The 22,158-nt window shown below is 41.3% G+C and overlaps 1 protein-coding gene across 2 annotated transcripts in view; it reads right to left on the reverse strand.

Annotated features, from left to right (window-relative positions):
• RNF144B (ring finger protein 144B) overlaps window positions 1-22,158 on the reverse strand; it is a 183,318-nt gene that overhangs the window by 75,828 nt on the left and 85,332 nt on the right. The window contains exon 1 of one of the 2 annotated variants that reach the window (XM_019802519.2): window positions 502-624. The exons of the other annotated variant lie outside the window; for it this stretch is intronic. Within the exon in view, the coding sequence (XP_019658078.1) occupies window positions 502-556 (55 nt within the window). The 5' untranslated portion in view covers window positions 557-624. Of the gene's footprint in view, window positions 1-501; window positions 625-22,158 lie in introns of those variants that run through there. 2 annotated transcript variants of the gene reach the window in all.

Here is a 22,158-nt window from a genome sequence, read left to right on the forward strand (position 1 = left end):
GGGCGGCAGGGGGAGGAGGAAAGGGGGGAGGAGGAGGCGGAGGCGGCCCCGGGGAGCGGCCGCGTCGCCCCGAGCCCCGCGGAGCGTGGGGTGCAGCTCGCCAGCAGCGGCGCGGGGAGCCGCGCGTCTGTTTATACAGGAAGCTCCGGCGCGGCACTTCCTACTTCCCATCTGGGTCGCACTTCCACGGCAGGTGATGGTCTTTTAACCCTGTCCGAGCCCCGGGCAGCAGCGCGCCCGCCCCCTCCCCGGCCCTCCTGCGCCCGCGCCACCGCTCGGGATCTCCCTGTCGCCCTTCTGGGACGGCTGTCCCCGAAATCCGGGGCAGGGTGTCCGGCGGCAGCCCTCAGTGCCCTTCATCCTGCCCGGACCGGGACATTGCACCTCTAGGCCTTCAAGGCTCCTTGCTTGTCTGCACGTGTCCCGCTAGGACACCTCTCCTCTCCCTCCCTCCTAGCTCTTTCAATCTCCCGCTTTCACTTCTGAGAAGCCCCGACCTACCTTCCCACCTGGGCAGAGCACTGTTTTGACAGAAACACTTCCAGGCGCGTGTCATCAGAAACACCTTGAACCTGATTTGTCGTTTTGCGTCTACTGACAAAATTAGAACGCAGGCAAATCAAAGCAGGACAGCCTTCCTCTACCTCCTCAAATAAAGGCACACCTTGATGACACAATGATTTTGCTTGAAGTGCTTTCTCAACAAATGTATGTGGGAACCCACTGTAACCTAGCAGGTTGGACTCAGTTAAAGAAAAGGTCACACGATAATCCAGAAGCTGTAGGGTATGCTGGGATGTGCCTTCCTCACTCCAAAACCTTGGACACTTCATTTGTGTGATGTTCAAAACGGATGACACCTGGGTGGCTCAGTCGTTAAGTGTCTGCCTTTGACTCAGGGCGTGATCCCGGGGTCCTGGGATGGAGCCCCGCATTGGACTCCTCTGCTGGGAGCCTGCTTCTTCCTCTCCCATGCCCCCTGCTCGTGTTCCCTCTCTCGCTGGCTCTCTCTCTCTCTCTCTGTCAAATAAATAAATAAATAAATAATCTTAAAAAAAAAAAACCCACAGATGATAAAACCAACTCACTCCCCCCATTGGTGGCCGCCCCCTCCCCAGGTCACCATCACAGTCCCAAATCTGTTGAACCCTGGCAATTTAGGAATGTCACTGCTCTGACACAGGACTCCTCCGGCGCCTGCCCTACAACCTCACTCTGCTTTTGCAAAAGCAGTCAGGAATGTTTTTCCTGAAAGGAAGGGGCTCACTCGTCCTTTGTGGAGGGGATCTGAGCATGCCGGTGAAGTAGGGTCAGTGGGCACCATTCCAGACAACACAAGTCTGCTGCTTCTCAGCCCTCCATGGTCAGGAAAAACTCCAGGTCAAAGCCAAGGGCTTGAAAAACACAGCATGCATGATGGTAGGACAGGCCTGGACCAATCCATTAGTGGGGGGTGGGGGGCAGGAAGGGAAGACAGGCAAGGATAATAAGACCGAGAACACACAGTAGGGAGGGACCCAGAGTAATAGAATCAGAGGACATTTGAGACTGAAAAGTCATTCTGGCTAGTTTAGTCCAAATGCCTAATTTTAAAGAAAAGAAACCTGATGTCCAGGGAGATTTAAGTGGTTGGCTGGAACCAGATAGGGGCAGAGCGGGAATGAGACCTGAACCGTGTTAGGTGAAAAGGTACATGTTAATAACCACCCCTAAGGAGTCTAGCTTCAAATTTAGCAGTAGCTTAGGTTCTAAAATAATCAACCTTGGGGCGCCTGGGTGGCTCAGTCGGTTAACCCTCTGGGATCAACCCGTGTTGGGCTCCCTGCTTAGCAGGGAGTCTGCTTCTCCCTCTGCCCCTCACCCAGCTCATGCTCTCTCTTAGTCTCTCTCTCAAATAAAATCTTTTTTTAAAAAATAAAACAAATAAATAAAAATAAATAAGATAATTAACCTCAAGGTATTTTCCTAATGTAGTGGCCGCTGTTGATAGAATCAGGAAAAGTAAACAAAGCCACCTTCTAAGAGGTTAGTTTATTCACTATTGTCAATACACAACTTTGGCGCCTTAGACCAAAGTTCAACTCAGAATCCACATTTTAAATTATCATGCAATTAAGTTATAATCTTTTGTCAACAGGATAAGGGAAGAAGCTGCTGCGAAAACATATGTTAGGCCACGATCCTGCTGTTTGCTGTTGCAAATGGCAGGGAGAAAGGAGAAAAACTGTATGGCTAGATAACATCAGCACCGATTATTTTCACTACGCAAGTTAATAGAAATTACACGAAAATTTTAATAGGACAAAGTAAACACGTAAAACACTATAGTAGTATGTGAACAACTCTTTCAGATCCAAAATAAAATACCTAGGAATAAGTTTAACCAAGGAGGCAAAAGCCTGTACGCTGGAACTATAAGGTACTGACGAAAGAAACTTGAAGGCACAAGGAATGGAAAGATGTTCTGTGCTCACAGACTGGAAGAATGAACATTGTTAGAATGTGCATACGACCCAGAGCCATCTACAGATTCGATGCAATCCTATCAAAATTCCAATGGCAATGTTCATAGTAATAGAACTTACAATCCTAAAATTTGGTATGGAAGCACAGAAGACCCCCCATAGCCAAAGCGGTCTTAAGAAAGAATAAAGCTAGAGGGATCATGGTTTCTCATTTCAAACTATATGACAAAGCTATACTCATCAAAACTCTTTCAGACCTGCCTAGTGTGTCCACAGTGTGCATTCATTCATTCTCTTGAGCTTTTTTGTTAAGATTTTATTTAGTATTTGAGAGAAAGCAAGAGCGGAGGGTTGGGTGGGAGCCAGAGGGAGAGGGAGAAGGAGACTCTCCGCTGAGTAGGGAGCCTGACGTGGGGCTCAATCCCCAGACCCAAGGATCATGACCCGAGCCAAAGGCAGACATTTAACCGACTGAGCCACCCAGGTGCCCCTGGAGCATTTATTGATCTCATCCCAGAGAAGCTGTTAGATGCTAGAAAGACGAAGATAAATTGCATGGGATTCCTGTCCTCAGAGCTCTTAGTCTAGGGAAGGAGTCCGACAAGAAAATCAATGATCAGGGTACTATGAGGAGTGAAATGATAAATGCAATGCTCTGTGGGAACACAGAGAAGAGCAATTCAGCTAAAGGAAAGCGGTTGGTGAGAACCATCAAGAAAGGCTTCCCTGTGAAAGTGACTTGAAGCTGAGTCTTCAAGCAGCCACGTGGGCAAGGTGGAGAGAGGTGAGCGAGCCCGAGGCAACAGCCAGGGCAAGCACCTAGCTGGTACATTCAGAATCAAGAATGAGGACCTGAACCCATGTAGGGACAACTGGCCTAGAACGGAAGGGGACAAGTGGAGAGAGATTTGAGAAACAGAAGGGATGGGACCTAGTATCTGATTGGATGTGGGGGTGAGGGAGAGAGAGGAGCCCAGGCTGCGTGTGCCACGAGCTGAGAGTGGGAATAGAGGAGGAGCAGTCATGTGGAAAGTGATGATTCAATTTGAATCCTTTAGAATCTGAGGTGCCTCTGGAACACACTGGAAGACTTGTCTTCCATCATCAGAGAGATCTGAGGTGGAGAGTCCTTTAGGAATCAGCGTCATTAAGTGGTGGTCATGGATGAGCTCACCAAGAGCTGAGATCACCCACAAAAGGTAGAATGCTGTAGAGAGAAGCAAAGGCTTTGGGACCCATACAAACTCTGTTGCCCACTCATTACTGCGTAACCTTAAACAACTTTTAACATACCCAAAACTCGGTTTTCTTGTCTATGAAATAGGAATGATGATATTCATCTCATAGGTTGTTATGGGGGTAAACAAGGGGTTTGTGAAGTAGCTAGCACAGTGCCTACCCAAGTCTTTGGGGTGGGTCAGTGAATGTCACCTCCTGGAATTGTGCAGTACACACCCTGCTCAGCTGTACAGCATGGCCTAGTCCTGATACACAGTAAGAACTCGGTCACTGTTATTCATTGAAGGAGGGAAATGGGAAATGAAAAGAAAGGAATCAGAAAAAAGAAGGGGCTCCTGGGTGGCTCAGTCAGTTAAGCATCTGACTTTTGATCTCAGCGTAGATCTTGATCTCGGGGTCATGAGTTCAAGCCCTGTGTTGGACTCCATGCTGGGTGTGGAGCCTATTTAGAGAAAAAAAAAAAAAAAAGAAAAGAAAAGAGAACCCAAAGGAACCCCAGTATTTAAAGCGTAGGTAAAGGGGAGCCCTCAAAGAAGCCGAGGAAGGAACTGCTTCTTTTAGACTGCAAAAATAAGTGTAACATTTGATATCTCAGACTGAGAAGTAAAATCCAGCCAACTACAATCTATAACAGCATTTTTCCTGAGCAATAACACACATGATATTACGAACTATCCACCTGAGACTGTAGTCATGCTGATATTCATAATAGAGAATCGTTCCCTAATCTGAATTATAGACCTTCCGAAAGAAAAGGCAAACAAAATCTTCACATTAACAGTAAGTAATCCAAACTGTAACAGGGATTCTATTAACTTGTGATATACCTAAAGTCATAGAAAAGCACAACCAAAATAAATCCAAAGCATACTCAAAGTTTTCCCTACATAGGAGCCCAAAAATAAATATAGAAATTGACTTACTAGCTTTCTCAACAGGTATGTGTAAGATACTACATTATAATACATGCTATCCTATATGTAGTATATAATAGATATATGTTATAAAATGCAGAGATCCTACATAAGCAGAGAATCAAGTGGAATTTCTTCTTTTCAAAACTATTCTAATATAAAAAAAAAAAATTAAGGGGCGTCTGGGTGGCTCAGTTAAGTGTCTGCCTTTGGCTCAGGTCCTGATCCTGGAGTCCCAGGGTGGAGCCCAGCTTCAGGCTCCCTGCTCGGCAGGGAGTCCACTTCTCCCTCTCCCTCTGCCCCTCCCCCTTCTTGTGTTCTCTTGCTCACTCTCAAAGAAATAAATAAAATCTTTTTTTTAAAAAATAAAGATTCATTCTTAGGCAGTTGAAATTACTCTTCCAATATGCTTCAGTAGGTAAATTAGTAAGATGTACCTTAGATGTGACATTTTAATTACATCCTGCCCTGAAACCTGAATTAAAGAAAAAGATGTGCTCGCAGTTTCAAAAAATCAGACGAAAGAACACCAGTATTGGGAAACCAGCTTCTGCAACAGAGTGCAATTCTGTCCACAGGAAAAGATGTAAGGCAAAGGTCACAGTATTCTGGCACTGCCAACTTGGCCATTTCTCCTTTCCAAACAGTTGTAACTTCATTTGCATTTTCATGCACACCTAATGGTGTGCATGTATACATTCAGTCAACAGTCATTGAGCGTATGAAGCATTGAACTAAGAGTAAGACACAATACAAAATAAGACTGAAGAACACCACCAAACTAACGTGATAGAAACTATTCCTGAGACACACTCGGGATGACATGACAGTCATCCAATTACCTCAATAACAAAAGGTTTCAAAAAGCTGGAGACAAGTCATTTGGCTCTATTTCAACCGTACAAGAGCATCTGAACATCTCCCAGAGCAAGTCAAAACCAGCTGAGCCCCAACAAGAAAAACTAGACCTGAATAATCTCAAACTGTCATTGCCACTATGCCACCTGAGGACCCATCGTGATTCGAGATGGAGAGCTTAACCAGAGGGCAAGGCTCCAAAGGATTCAGTTGTTCAAGACTCTGGATATCCCACATATAACACCACTAGCAAGCCGGGATTATGGGCCAATGAGAAAATGGGATTCAGCATTCTTGTCCATCACCTAACTGCAGAAAGAAATGACTGCATTAGCCCTGACTTCAGATTCTCCACTAGAGGGGTGCCTCAGTGGCTCAGTCAGTTAAGCATCTGACTTCCGCTCAGGTCATGATCTCAGGGTCGGGATGGAGACCCATGTCCTTGCTCCCTGCTCAGCGGGGAGTCACTTGTCCCTCTCCCCGCCCCCCCATTTATGCTCTCTCAAATAAATAAATAAAATCTTAAAAAAAAAAAAAGATTCTCCTCTACAAAGTCCAAAGAAATAGTCTTCAGAATCTTTTTATTTGCAAAGATTGCATTAATCCTTCTACTAATATTAACATCCCCTCCAAATTCCTGCGTATCAGACAACCAATGAAAAAAAAATCCCCGAACAATGTTCCCGTATGTCATCATCCCAGACACTGCCAATTGGTTGCCCTCTTTCCTCTTCCTACAAGATAATGAATCTTAAAAGTCGCCAGTGAAACCAAAAGCCAGATAGAACAAATACTATCATCTGCAACAGATCAAAGAAACCAAATGAAGGGCGTGGAAGGCACAGCTAGATAGAAGCTAGATTGAGAAATACAGGTACCTTGAGAGGGAGGGATCCTCTTCTGTGTCGTGCAACAGGAAAATCTCCCGTACACTTGGGAAGCCTATTTCCTTTCCACACCCTCACCTTACCCCTAAAAGTCCTCCAGACCTTCCCCAGCACATGCCACGGTATAGTCCTCAGGCAGAGGGTCTCAAGGACCTTGCTACGTATTAACAATTGCAGCAAAAACCACAGACTCTGGGCAACGATGTTTGCATCGCCAACAGAATGGAATCTGAGAGATCCTTCTTACAAATCAGTGTTCCTTAAGTGGATCCTTCTCATTCCCCTTGGCGTCTAGAGAGCAATCCTGGATTAGGAAATATATGAAGATGAGTTTAAGCAAGAATTGCGGTTACGTGACATGTCTTTGCAAAGTGCCCTTTTCCATATTATGCCTGACCCACTTAACTCCTCTCATCTCCTGGAAGTCACTGCGCCACTACTTCCAAGTAATTAACAATCCTGTAAGGCCAGTAGTGAAGAAAATAATTTACTGCCCAGAATCCTCTCTATTAAGATGCATAGGTCTTTCCTTCCTCTTCTCATTCAGTTTTCTCTTTATTCCTCAACTATGGCACTTAGGGAGCACTCAAATTACTGGTCTATCTTCCTCACTAGTCTGTCAGAAGTGTGTCATAGCATGTTTTTCACTTCCCACATCAGCCCCTCACTCACCATGTGCTAAAATTAACAGCCTATGGTGTCTTGTTAAGCATTTTGCTCTGTGCTCATTTAAGCACACCATGTATGTGGACGCGTGTGTGCACACACTCACACACACACCATTTATCTCAGCTCTGCAAATTATTCATATTCTTTGTCCATTTTGCTTTAGAATAGTTGATATTTTTCCCGTCCATTTGTAAGAACCCTTTTTAAATTGTAGATATTAACACTTTGCCTGAAATATATTTTACAAACACTTTTTCCAAACAAAGCTGATGTCTGGTTTATTTTGTTACTACTCCTACAAAGTGTTTTTGATTACGCATATTCAGATATGCCTCTTTTCTTATACAGTTCCTGGGTTTCCAGTCTTTTTTTTTTTTTCATTGAAGTGCAGTTGACATATCTTACTTTCAGCTGTACAACAGAGCAATTTGACAATTATATACGTTACAGAATGACCACAATAAGTCCAGTTACCCTCAGTCACCCCACGATGTTATTACAGTATTATTGACTAAGTTCCCTATGCTGTACTGTTCATCCCTATGATGTATTGACTTCATAACTGGAAGTCTGTAGCTCTTAATCCTCTCACCTACTTTGCCCATACCCACCTTCCCCCCTTCTCTCTGGCAACCACCAGTTTGTTCTCCGTATTTAAGATTCTGTGTTTTTTTTTTATTGTTCATTTGTTGTTTTTTAGGTTTCACATATAAGTGAAATCATATGGTATTTGTCTTTCACTGTCTGACTTATTTCACTTAGCATTATGCTCTCTAGATCCATCCATGTTGTTGCAAATGGCAAGATCTTGTCCTTTCTTATGACTGAGCAATATTCCATTGCATCTATACCACCTTTTCTCTCTCCACTCATCTATCGAATGACACTTAGGTTGCTTCTGTATATTAGCTATTGTAAATAATGCTGTAATAAACATAGGGGTGCACATCTTTTCAAATGAGTATTTTTATTTTCTTCAGATAAATACCCAAAAGTGGAATTGCTACAACATATGGTAGCTCGGTTTTTAATTGTTTAAGGAACCGCCATACTATTTTCCATAGTGGCAGCCCCAATTCACAATCCCACCAACAATGCACAAGGGTTCCCTTTTCTCCACATCCTCACCAACACTTGTTATTTCTTGTCTTTTGATACTAGCTATTCTGACTGGTGTGAAATGAGACCTCATTGTGGTTTTGATTTGCATTTCCCTGATGATGAGTGATGTTGAGAATCTTTCCAAGTGTCTGTTGGCCATCTGTATGTCTTCTTTGGAAAAATGTCTACTCAGGTCCTCTGCCCATTTTTTTAATCGGACATTGGGTTTTGGGTTTTGGTTTCTTTTTTTTTTTTTTTTTTTTTTTTGTNTTGGTTTGGTTTTTGTTTTGGTGATGACTTGAAGAGTTCTTTATGTATTTTAGATATTAATCTAGGGTTTCCAGTCTTGATTAAGAAGGTTTCCCAACAACCTGAATAATCTATTTCTGAATCTACTCTGATCCAAGGGTCTATTTGTCAGTTGCTAGGCCAATACTGTCTTGATTATGGTGGCTTTATAATATTCCTCTATTTCATACTTTTCTTAGCTTTCAATAGGGTATTTATCAATATAAAACTTTATGATCATTTTACGCAATTTTTAAAAGCCTATGCAGCTATTCTATTTTTGAACTGTGGGAAATTTATATATTACGTATATTTTTATGGTTTTATTATTTAAGGGAATAATGCCTCCATTTCTTAGAACTCATTGCTTAGAGATAAGCTTTCAATTTCTCACATCCAGCCATCTCCCCAAATAGTTTATTAATTCTACTAGAGTGGCTATTCTCTTTCTAATCTGGTCTCACGTTTAGAGGGTGTATACACAGTCCTCTCAGCAACAAGAAAATGTTTTTTTAAATCTCTTCCATTCCAGTAAATAGATCAGCAATATAATTTGTTGTTTTATTGCATTTCCTATAACATTAAAGACAATGATAAATAAAAATGCTGGTCATAGGCATTCTAATCTAGATCCTTATTTAATTGGTTTTAGTACTTCACCATATAAAATAAAGCTGTTGTTAGTTTTTCACAGATAGTCTTTATTATGTCTAGTTTCCTTCTATTCCTCCTTACAAGTTTTATTAGGAGTACTACTGAACTCTACTAAATGTTTTCTCAGCAACTACTAATATGACCATGTTACTTTTCTTTTAAATTTTTGATATAATGGATTCAGTGGCTGTATTTTCTCATATTGAACCAAATTTATATCCTGCAACCATACCTTCTTGACCATATTGTATTGTCTTATACTGGTATTAAAGGTATGCTGGCTTCATAAAGTGAATTGGGGAAATACTTACCTTTTTCTATGAGCTGAAAAAGTTTAAATAACAGTTTAATTATCTGACTCTTTTTAAGATTTTATTTATTTGAGAGAGGGCAAGAGCACATGCACACACACGCGATCACAAGGCGGGGGGCAGAGGGAGAAGCCGACTTCCCATTGGGCAGGGAGCCCAATCCAACGGGGACTCCATCCCAGAACCCTGGGATCACGATCAGAGCAGATGCTTAACCAACTGAGCCACCCAGACGCCCCTAATTATCTGACTCGTAAAGACAGAATGACCATAAAATCCCAGGGCACTCTGAGAATGAAAGAAGATGCTAATAAACAATTAAAATGAAATAACTTTAAAAATATATAGTGGTTGACAAAATAGTTGGTCTGTGGACAAATATATTGGTAAATAGAATGGTTCAATTCAAAAATTGTTTTCAGAAATAAAACGTAAATAAATAAAACACGTTTGTATTCATTAAAACAATTTTAAACTTTTTTATATTGCTTTATTTTAATATTAAAAATATGGCAAGGGAAATTTTTCTTGGTGCATATTCAAGTACTTAATAAGTTTGTTACTAACACTGAGTCATTGCTATTTTTATGAAAGATGTTATATTTTCAATATAATCTTGTTTTCTATTTTTTTATAAAAATTCCTGCACTGTTCTTCAAAGGTACATTTCATAGTTAATACATGTGAAATTATTGAACCCTTCAATAGACTATTTTCTGTAGACCATAATATTTTTAATTGAGAGATGCTTTCTCTTCGGTGCTCAAATACCTGGTAAGCTCAGAGAAAATTCTACTACATGGAGTGTATTCTTAATTTTTATTTTTATATTGAGAAATGTAAATATTCAAGCCAAAGTATTTTAAAAGACACTGTATTTTTTTGTTTTTAACACCTTTCTTGGAGAAATATTTTTACAAAATATTCATCAAATGAATTCTATTTATGATTCTTTTTACTGTTTCATCAAAGTTACATACCTTGAAATCATAGACCTTCTAAAATTCAATCTATTTTGAATTCTTGAGCAAAACCCAAATGTATCCTACTAAAAATAGTATTTCTATCAAAAGAATCTTCCCTCAAGTCTAGATATTCTAAGTACAACAAAAAATTTCAAAATTAAACCTTGCATACTGTATTTGAATTCTTATCACTTACATTGTTCAATCCCTACCTCATAAGGATAAATTCTAGTGCTTTCCTGTTTGTAAGCTTTGTTTTCCGTAATTGCAATTTGTAAAAATTCAAAACCCTGCTTGCTCCATTAACTAATACTTTGATTAAAATTTTCTAACTGATCTCAAACAAATTTAGAGGACTCCTTTGAGAGAAAAAAAAAGTCAATACTATAGATTAGCACTGATTTACAAAGCAGTTCTTCAAAGACTCAAAATATTTGTAAAATCTGATTGATAATGAGCTGCAAGGACAGAAAACACATGCTGCATGCCAAAGGACTTTTCATATTCAACATCAGCTTTATCACAGAAATGTTGCAGTTCACCAACTTAGTGTATGTAGAAAAATATTTGTAAAATTTGGCTGTTATTTCTTTTTTCATTGCAATTTGTTTGAAAGAAACAATGACTTCTACGTGCAATTGTATATGCACATTTCTGTTCCATGGATTTCTTTTTTTTTTTTTTAAGATTTTATTTATTTATTTTGAGAGAAAGAGTGAGGGAGCACAAGCAGGGGGGAGGGGCAGAGGGAGAGGAAGAAGATAGACTCTCCACTGAGCAGGGAGCCCAATGAGGGGCTCTATTCCAGGACCCTGAGATCAAAGGCAGCCACTTAACCAACTGAACCACCCAGGCGCCCTGATAAGATCATTCCTTTTTTTTTAAAGATATTATTTGTTCCACAGATTTCTTATTCTAGTAGTTCCATTGTGTATACTTGGACATTGTGCCCCACCAAAATCCTTATTTGTGTTCTCACTGAGAAAGAAATCATTTTCAGCACTTGCCAGGGGCTGGATGTGAATGTGAGGGTTGACTCCAAAGGGGCACCAGGCAGCTTCCGCAGGGGGTGACTGGAAGTGTTCCAAAACTGAATGGCCGTGATGTTTGTACGATTGCACAAGTTTACTGAAAGTCTTCCAACTATGCACTTAAAATGGGTAAAGCTTCTGGTACGTAAATTTCATCTCAATAAAGCTGTAAAAAATATAAATTTCAGGGGCTCCTGGGTGGCTCAGTCAGTTAAGCGTGGGACTCTTGATTTCAGCTCAGTTCATGATCTTGAGGTCTTGAGATCAAGCCCCACGTTGGGCTCCATGCTAGGCATGGAGTCTGCTTAAGATTTTCGCTTGACCTCTGCCCCTCCCCTCTCCCTTTCTTTAAAAAAATATATATTTATGTATTTTATATACTTTATATATAATTATATTATATATTTTATAATATATTTATATATTTTATAAATATATATTTACATATATAAATTTCATTTTTTGATGGTAAACTTTTAAAACAAATTTATAATAGAAATCACAGTAATATTAAATGTTTAAACTTCAGGGGATTGATTTTTCTAAAAACTTTTCTGAATTATATGAAAATAATTACACCATTCAGGTAAAAAATTTAATTGATTTTCTTTTTGAAGCATCTAGTAACATTCAAATGAAACTAGCATAATCTGTGTGTTAACTCATCTGCTAATGGAACCAAAAGATCAATAGTGATAACTTCCCTTTTTATGTGTGCATAAGCAAACTTAAAGTTGAAAATGCATGGAACAGATTTAGAAGAGCCACTTGATCTAAATGAAAAGTCATGCTTCACAGAATTAAAATTTAATGGCACCTTCTGCCACTGCAGGTGTTAAATCATGATCTTTGGACAAAGCATTCTTAAAATAATTACAAACTTTTAAAGTAGCCATGGATGTTGCTTCAGTAGATGTGTGAATTACACATCTTTTTTTTTTTTAAGATTTTATTTATTTATTTGAGAGAGACAGAGTGAGCAAGAGAGAAAGAGAGAAGGAGCAGGGGGAGGGGAAAGAGGGAGAAGCAGACTCCCTGCTGAGCAGAGTGCCCAATAATGGGCTTGATCCCAGGATGAGCCCAAGGCAGACGCTTAACGGACTGAGCCACCCAGGTGCCCCTCATCACCATCTTCCTTAGAAACAGAAATTCAGTACTCAATTTTTCATGACACTTTGCACCTCTTTAGCTCATTTTCTGCAAAGGGGGATTATTCCCAAGTACATTTTAAGTTATTAAACAATTAAATTGTTATTGATTTACACCACACAAAAATGACAAAACCACTGCACCAAGAACATTCAGACTTCCCACATTTCCCACTGAAGTCAGCCTGGCAGCTTCGTGCTTTCTGTAGGCCACAGGGACACAGGGATCAGGTGTCGTGGGGATGGTATAACCGTCTGGTATACCTGTGGGCAGGACTCGCAGCACTGAGTACCTCTCCAGCCTGGACCAGCAGGCCTGGGATGAGTGAGTGGTCTTCAGCCACCAACATAGGAACGTGTTTCATGTTATTAGCCAGCAATCTACATACTGTCCCTTAAAGGGGGGGGTGCAAGCTAACTTGCATTTGGAGAGAATGGGGGAGGAATACAGGGTTAAGCACGTGTTAAAGTAAAAACCTTTTTTTTTTTAAAGATTTTATTTATTTGACAGAGAGAGATACAGCAAGAGAGTAAACACAAGCAGGCGGAGTGGGAGAAGGAGAAGCAGGCTTCCCGCTGAGCAGAGAACCCGATGCTGGGCTCGATCCCTGGACCCTGGGATCATGACCCGAGCCGAAGGCAGACGTTTGACGACTGAGCCACCCAGGCACCCCAAGTAAAAACCTTCACAACACACACATCACACACACTACTAGAGACCACAGCACAACCTGATATGATAAGGCAGAGAATCACTATCCCATCTTATTTCAGTGCATGTTAAAATCATGAAGTCCAGAACCAACGCCAAATGGGACAGGACAACAGGCACAGACTTCTATTGATCTGTTTGAATCTTCTAGATGAGTCCATATTGGCCATCTGCATTTTAATTACAAATTATCTGTTTCTTCTATATTTTGAAATGTGTTTCTATAGTGTTTTATAGTTTTCATGTATATTTCTTATAATTCTCTTGGACTCTCCTGCTTCTGTGGTTGTGCCTGTTTCCTCAATCTTAATCTTGAATATTTTTACTTTTCCCAATTTTTTGTCTTATTTAGCCTTTCTGCTTTTTTCCCCCCTATTCCATTAATTCTAACTTTATCTGTACCTTTTTTTTTCTTTTTGAGGGAAGCAGGTGTTCTATTAAACTTTTCTTCATGAATAAAATATATATAATATGCTTATTATATATATTTACTGTTTTAAGTTTTCCTTTGAGTAAAGTTTTGGGTATATACTATGCCCTAAAAATTGGGGTACAAAGTATAATTTTTACTGCTTTCTAAAGAATATACCATTGCTTTTCAATTTACTCTTTGATCAAAGGTTTATCTGAGAGAGCATTTCTTAGTTTCACGTGATATGTTGGGAGGTCGTATTTTTATTATTGATTTCCAACTTAACTCGAATATATAATTAGGAAATGGGATCTTAAAAATCTCCACTGTTTATATTTGGTATGGTTTTGCTTTGTTTTTTGTCCAGGTGGGCTAATAATTTCTATTACTTCTAGTAATTGGGGTTTGGAAAATCTCATATCTCCAAAGAACTACATGCTCCCTGATGTGACCTGGTGAGCTGCCCTGCTCACCTAAAGTCTCAGTCCCAGGAACAATGGCTGTGCCCCAGTGTCCCACTGCAAAAGCATTCGGACTTGCAAAACTGGAACCATTATACTTCTAAGTAGAAAACAAGACAATTAATTATTTTAACAGCCAGATGATTGTATCACCATGTAATTTAATCAGAACAAACCAAAGGCATGCAATACTCCTGGATGGTACCCAACAAACGCATAGTTCAAGTTTTCACTTTCCAACCTGGTATCTCAATTCCTCCACGGCATTCATAGGCACCGCTAGACAACAGGTAAACCTGTTGCCCACCTACAAATCCAAGAGCAAAACATATTCTTGCACGTCAAGAGCGCCTCAGCATGAATCACTGAAACCTTGAGGTGCCGGGGGTTAGAACTATTTTTAAATGTAAGCAACTGCTAAAACAGGTAGTCCCACCAAGGCTTTGAAGAGTCTGGGCTCACATCAGATCAGCCCTGGTGATCTAAGACTCACACAATGAGCACATTTAATAGAGGAAATCTTGTTTAAAATCACCAAGGAAATTCCAAACTCTTACCGAAGAATTAGCAGATATTTCAACAAATACACACTTGGAGACGGGGTGTTGTGTTTTTGTTTTTGTTTTTGTTTTTTACAGTTTCTCCTAGAAGTTCATAAAGTAGAAGCTTCCTCAGGTCTGGCCAGTTGGGGGAAGAAACAGATTATACCGTGGAGCACCTACTGTGTGCCAGGCAAGGTACTTAGTACTAAGTATTTTGTATATGTTACCTCATATCTTCACAGCAGTAGTCATTATGGAAGAAGATCTAAGTTTAATCACATTTTTAAATGTTTAGTAACTGATATACCAGAAAAGGCTCATTAAAATAGAGATTGGGGGGCGCCTGGGTGGCACAGCGGTTAAGCGTCTGCCTTCGGCTCAGGGCGTGATCCCGGCATTGTGGNAGTAACTGATATACCAGAAAAGGCTCATTAAAATAGAGATTGGGCTATAAAGCTGTCTCATGATATAGACCATTTAGGGTTAAATTATGACTCCTATGGGGTTTTTTTTGTTTTTTTTTTAAAGATTTTATTTATTTATTTGACAGAGACAGAGACAGCCAGCGAGAGAGGGAACACAAGCAGGGGGANGTGTTCCCTCTCTCGCTGGCTGTCTCTATCTCTGTCGAATAAATAAATAAAAATCTTTAAAAATAAATAAATAAATAAATAAAATAAAATAAAATAGAGATTGGGCTATAAAGCTGTCTCGTGATATAGACCATTTAGGGTTAAATTATGACTCCTATGGGGGTTTTTTTGTTTTTTTTTTAAAGATTTTATTTATTTATTTGACAGAGACAGAGACAGCCAGCGAGAGAGGGAACACAAGCAGGGGGAGTGGGAGANCAAGCAGGGGGAATGGGAGAGGAAGAAACAGGCTCCCAGTGGAGGAGCCTGATGTGGGGCTCCACCAGAACGCCGGGATCATGCCCTGAGCCGAAGGCAGACGCTTAACCGCTGTGCCACCCAGGCGCCCCATGACTCCTATGTTTTTACCTCTAAGTCATGTAGAATCCCCTAACACTTCCAGGATCTTAGTTTGTGATTCCAGCAAATTTTTGTTTCCAACACAGACCCACAGACCCACCCATTCCTTGTGAAGTAATCACAACATAAAATTAATTAAATAATGACTCATCAAATCAAATGACCTTACGAGATCCAATCCCACCTAAACGATTTTTTTATTTGGCACAAAATTCAAGGTCGCATACAACCTGCCTACCTTTTCAGATCCATCTTCTGCCCCCTTTTCACTTCGCATCTCAGTGCCAGCCATACGAAAGTATCTTCAGGCACTTCAAATTTCTCCTTCACAAATTCCTCTGGTTCAATACATACCCATGCCATTCTTCCCCACCTTCTCCACCGCATGAACAGCTCCTCCTGCCCCAAAATGTCACTCAACGTGACACACCCTCTCCACTTGCACTTCCCCCTTCCCCTGTAGGGCGCCATGGATGGCCTCCTCCAGTCTCCTACCCTGAGTACCGTGCTCTTACGCTGAATGAAGGCACTCCTTCAACAAACATGTATTGAGTTCCTATTACCTACCAGGTTTGTTCTGAGGTGCTGGCGATACAACAGTGAATGCAACAGAACACCTCACGTGGTGTAGGAAAAGTGAGCCACGTCTGCCAGGCAGTGTGGTGCCACGTGGCCCCAGGGAGCAGCTTGGCGAGCCCCGCCCTGCAGGACGGGGAGAGCCTGGGCAGAAGTGTGGGAAGCTGACAGAGAGGACACTGGGCTAAAGGAACAGCATGAGCAAACAGAGAGGGGTGGATAGCAGATAAGCTTTGCTGATGGCAGAAAAAATTTCGCCAGCCTAGGCATGCCATTAAAAAAAAAAAAAAAGAAAAAAAACTTGAAAACTACTCCTTTATAAACTTTTTCAGGCTATACTAAAAGCAAATGATCTTCACGGAAAGTCACCTCTAACTTTATTCCTCATCGTTATTCATATCCAGGGCTTTCTTCATTCCAATGAGGCTCATTAGGAATATGTTAAAACTTCCAGATTTTATCTGAAGACCAAAAGGTGCTTTTATGACTGCCCTGATAGCATCTGCGACTGAAGATAACTACTTCAGCTGTGTGACATTAGCCCCGCAAACCGAGCAACAGGGTGAGGAAGGAAGACTCCTTCCCCTCCCTGGGTAAAGGGGAGAGAAAACAAATCAAGACAAATGATACAAACTTTGGCATAAGGCTCCTCGACCATCCTACTGGTTAGGGTGCCCCTGTCAAGCATCTGTCTTCCTTTCCTTTTTTTTTTTTTTTAATGTTTTTAATATTTTGTTACTTTGGATTTTTTTAAATGTTTTAAAAGATTTTATTTACTTATTTGAGAGAGAGGGAGAACACGAGTGGGGTGAGGTGCAGAGAGAGAAGCAGACCCCCCGCTGAGCAAGGAGCCTGATGCGGGACTCGATCCCAAGACCCTGAGATCACGACCTGAGTGGAAGGCAGACGCTTCACTGACTGAGCCACCCAGGCGCCCCTGTCTTCCTTTCTTATGACCAAATGTGCACACCCAGACTGAAGAGCTCCTCCTCACCAATCCAAAATCCTATCCTCTTTGACCAAAAGAGACAAAACTTGGCAGAGTCCCCTAAAGTTCGATGTTGTTACTTAAATTCTGAGAAACAAAAAAACAAGCACAAAAATTCCCATCTTTTCAACCCTTTCTTGTTACACAGATTCCTGCAAGGCCTGGGACCACATAGATGCCACGGTCCCTACCTTTGGCTACCAAAATTGGAGACCAGGAGGCAGAAATCAGAGCTCAAAAGAACACAGTAAAGTTGACTGGCCACCTGCCCAGTTCAGGCTAATTGTTTCCGTTGGGGAGTTCAGGCCGCTCAAAATGTTCCTTTGATAATCACATCAACTTCAGCCTCTCATCCGAAAACAGAACAATAAATGTTGCAAATAAGCATGAGGCAGGCACTGTGGTCTACACCATGCCCTGAATGACACGGTGCTTTATTTTATGCTGCGTTCAAAAATTCAAATGAGGCCAAAATGACAAAGGAGTGAAGACTAGTTACCCCTTTCCTGAAAGGACTGAGTAAAAGGCCTTGAGTACAGTACTCTCGGCTTGGAACCAATAAATCTGTAAGTGAATTACTGCACACTCATTACAAACTAGCATCTTTCCAACCTCTGAAAATGACTCGAAACCTGTTATTCTAGCAATGTTCCTGCGTCTGACGTTCCCACAAACATCATCTCTTTGACCACTCACCACACTCTTTCAGCTGCTTTGGTCGTTTCCCTTTTACAGATGAGGAAACTGAGCACTGAAGAACGAACAAGCTTTCTTGCACTCAGACAGGCAGCGACTGGCACAACGTGGACTGGAGCCCAAGAACCAAGTCAAGTGACATTCTGCCGGCGCATGCCTGCCTCCCAAAGTAAACTTATAGGTGAAATTAAGCTCCCCTTGTTCTCACATGAGGAACTTTTTATAAGGAGGCCAAAAATAGAAGGCTGATGTAAAACATTTTAATTCTGTTTTTAAACATCTACATAGGGCAAAAGGCCAGGTGTTTTGCCAAAACAAACTAGACAATATTCCTTATCTCAGCAGAAGCCAAATCTTAACCAAAACACAAACAGAAAACATATATTGGGAAGAGAGTCAACAACTCTGAGTACATGAATTCTCAGCATTGGCCTCCTGCAAGAAGGAAGAGGCAAGTTTCCTGGAAGAGGGAACAGTCAAAGTGTATGACTCAAACCTATTTCGGTACAAGATCCTATTTCAACCTTGTTGTCCATCTGTTTGCTGAGAATGTAAAGTTGCCTGGGTCCAAGTCAGAAAAGGGGATGAAATCATCTACTAAAAACACTTCTGCAGGATCTCCATGAAGGCACGTTGGGATTACACAACAGAGCCATGCAATTAGAGGCCAGTGCACACCTCCCCGTTACCTGTCTGGACTTCTGTGCAGCCATGATGCCTCACCCCGGAGAGGTAAGTTCAGGGATTCAGCTAAACAAATGGGAAATGCTGTAAAACTCATTATTCATCTACAGCAGGCTAATCGAGGGGAAAAAACAACTCAAAGAACTGCACGTGAGAAAAAAAATAGTTAATAAATATTTTACACACAGGCATCGAATAACTAATAAAAATAACTATTTATCAAATGTTGCAGCCAGGCATTCTTCCCTCCCCAGTCCTCCTCTCCAGACTTTCTCATCTTCCCTAGGGGAGTCACTAAGGAGAGCAAACTCACTACTCTCTACTCTATCTTACTACCCTTCCTTTTGTGGCATCTCATACGCCTGCACCTTTCCACACCTGGAGACCACTTATCATTCACCTGCATGCCTCCGTGGTTTCTCCGTGATATGATGTACTTCCTCTGAAGGAGGGAGAGAAAACGAAGGTTCCAGAAAATATTGAACTTTAGACACATTCAGGGAAATTCATCTTCAAAAAGCTAATGAATTCAGGGCTTTATTTTTTTAAAGATTTTATTTATTTATTTGAGAGAGAGATTGAGAGAACGAGTGGGAGAAGGGGCAAGAGGGAGAAGCAGACTCCCCGAGGAGCAGGGGACCTGACACTGGACTTGATCCCAGGACCCTGAGATCATGACCTGAGCCAAAGGCAGACGCTTAACCAACTGAGCCACCCAGGTGCCCAAATTCAGGCCTTTAGACACAAAAGAATCTAGACTCCAATTTTAAGAGCAAGTTAAGTACAAGGTAATAATTAGCATTTCAGCTGTATTGTAAACCAAATGATCATTTACAGTTGGGCTAGAAACCTAAACTACCGAGTGTAATATTGTTTCCACAGTAAAATGAGTTCCAAGTTCTAAACAACAGATTTGCAAACAAATTTTTGAAACACCTAATATTCATAAGTTTGGGCCACCTACCAAAAAAATGCAATAATAAATTTTTCTTCTTGAGTTTCTTTCTCTACCACTGCAGAAGAATATAGAAAGTACACATGTACGTAACTGGGTGATGATGCTTGACTTCCTTCCTTAGATGCTCCTTCAGTTGAGAAAGGAGTTGGTGACCATTTGTTCCGAAGAGCCCTAGGTGAATTTCTTCTTTCCACTCTGCCCAATGAAAGTAAACAGACCCACTTCTGGGTAAGTATTGACTATAGGGATAAGGGCTCTCAACATTATCATAAAGAGATAGTAAGGACAACAGGTTGGGAAAGGGTTTTATTTGCTTTATTCTGGCAAAGAGAGTCAGTGGGTTGCTGTTACTATAGCCCAGGGCAAAAGTTGATACTGTAGATACTGTAAGTGTATTCCTATGTGAGTATGTGCGAGTGTACTCCTATGTGAGTGTGTGTGAGTGTGTGTGTGTGTGTGTAAAGGCAATTAAGCAACAAGGAATAAGATTGGAGGGATTATGATGATGTGATGTACTTCCAAAGGGGAAAATCATTGACATGACAACATATTGGCCAAGTGAGAGGAGATGAGTGAGAGGAGGTAAGATAAGAGTCAGAGAAAAGAATAATGGGTTTCCAGTTCTCAGTTCCAGTTCCTTCCAGAAGCCACCTGTATTCCTATCTTTGAGTTCCTCAAGACACTTGTGTCCTTATAGCAAATTCACCTTTTTTGTTAAAGCTAGTTCAAATTTATTTCAGTTATTTAAAACCAGAAACACCTTGATTAAACTGTATTACCATAAAGTAAGTCAGCATCATGTTATGAAAAGAACATAGCCTTTGAAACTGCCGATGCAGCGTTCAAATCTTGGCTCTACTGAATACAAGCTGTCTCATCTAGAGTAAGCTTCCTAACCTCTTTGGGCCTTGGTGTCCACACCTATGAAATGCAGATAATTGCATACACTGACATGTATAGTTGTGAAAATCAGAAAAACATCTCTAGAGCCCCTGGCATATAGTAAATACAAAGTAAAGGATAACTCTTAGTGATAATTCATTAGAGGAGTAATCATGGTGGCAGTAATGGCATCACCACCGATATCTCAATAGGAAGGTTATATATAAAACTTATGAATACAGGGGTGCCTGGGTGGCTCAGTCGGTTGGGCATCTGCCTTCAGCTCAGGTCATGATCTCTGGTCCTAGGATCGAGTCCCGCATCGGGCTCCCTGCTCTGCAGGCAGCCTGCTTCTCCTCCCCTCTACCACTCCCCCTGCTTATGCTCTCACTCTCTCGCTCAAATAAATAAATAAAATCTTTTTTTAAAAATCTTATGAATACAGAAAAATGTTTTCCTTAACTTTTTGGTTTATAAAATAATTCAACCCAAGTTTTTTTACTGAGATACTCTAGTAAATGCAAAGTGTGGCTTCGTTTTAAAATACTTTTGAGGGGCGCCTGGGTGGCTCAGTCGTTAAGCATCTGCCTTCGGCTCAGGGCGTGATCCCAGTGTTCTGGAATCGAGCCCCGCGTTGGGCTCCTCTGCTGGGAGCCTGCTTCTTCCTCTCCCACTCCCCCTGTTTGTGTTCCCTCTCTCGCTGGCTGTCTCTCTCTCTGTCGAATGAATAAAATATTTTTTTAAAAAATAATAAAATAAAATACTTTTGAATGTATCATCTATCACAGATAAATTCTATATTTATGGGGAAAGTCCTAGGAAAATCCCCGTAGCAAATCTAACTGCAAGATCACTTTTTTTTTCCCAAGTAATCTCTACACCTGGCGGGGGCTCGAACTCACGACTCTGAGATGCTCTACCCACAGAGCCCATGCTTTACCCACGGAGCCGCTGGGCACCCTGAAAGAATCATGTCTTTGGCGTGATTAATCTTCTCCATCAGCTGACACATAGAGAAATGGTTCTAGTCTTGTGGAAATCATAGACCCTTTGAGACTAGGATAAAGCTATGAGCTCTCCCTTCTGAAGATTCACATACATACATAAAATGTTGCACATTTTCTAGTGTTCATGGTTTCTGTGAATCTCAGGCATGAATCCCTAAGAATTGAACAGTCCAATAAACCTCTTTACCTGGTATTTCTTTAAATAAGTCTGCAAGTAAGGAGTCATCTCTGACCCCTAGGTATAACCCAGAGATAAGAGATAACCTACATTGGGGCGCCTGGGTGGCACAGCGGTTAAGCGTCTGCCTTCGGCTCAGGGCGTGATCCCGGCATTATGGGATCGAGCCCCACATCAGGCTTCTCTGCTATGAGCCTGCTTCTTCCTCTCCCACTCCTCCTGCTTGTGTTCCCTCTCTCGCTGGCTGTCTCTGTCTCTGTCAAATAAATAAATAAAATCTTTAAAAAAAAAAAAAAGGAGGGGCGCCTGGGTGGCAGAGCGGTTAAGCGTCTGCCTTCGGCTCAGGGCGTGATCCCGGCATTGTGGGATCGAGCCCCACGTCAGGCTCCTCTGCTATGAGCCTGCTTCTTCCCCTCCCACTCCCCCTGCTTGTGTTCCCTCTCTCGCTGGCTGTCTCTATCTCTGTCTTATAAATAAATAAAAAATTTTAAAAAAAAAAAAAAAAGGAGATAACCTACATTAACCTCCCCCCCCTCAACT

Source organism: Ailuropoda melanoleuca, chromosome 5, assembly GCF_002007445.2.
Source record: "Ailuropoda melanoleuca isolate Jingjing chromosome 5, ASM200744v2, whole genome shotgun sequence".
In the NCBI taxonomy this organism is placed as follows: domain Eukaryota; kingdom Metazoa; phylum Chordata; class Mammalia; order Carnivora; family Ursidae; genus Ailuropoda; species Ailuropoda melanoleuca.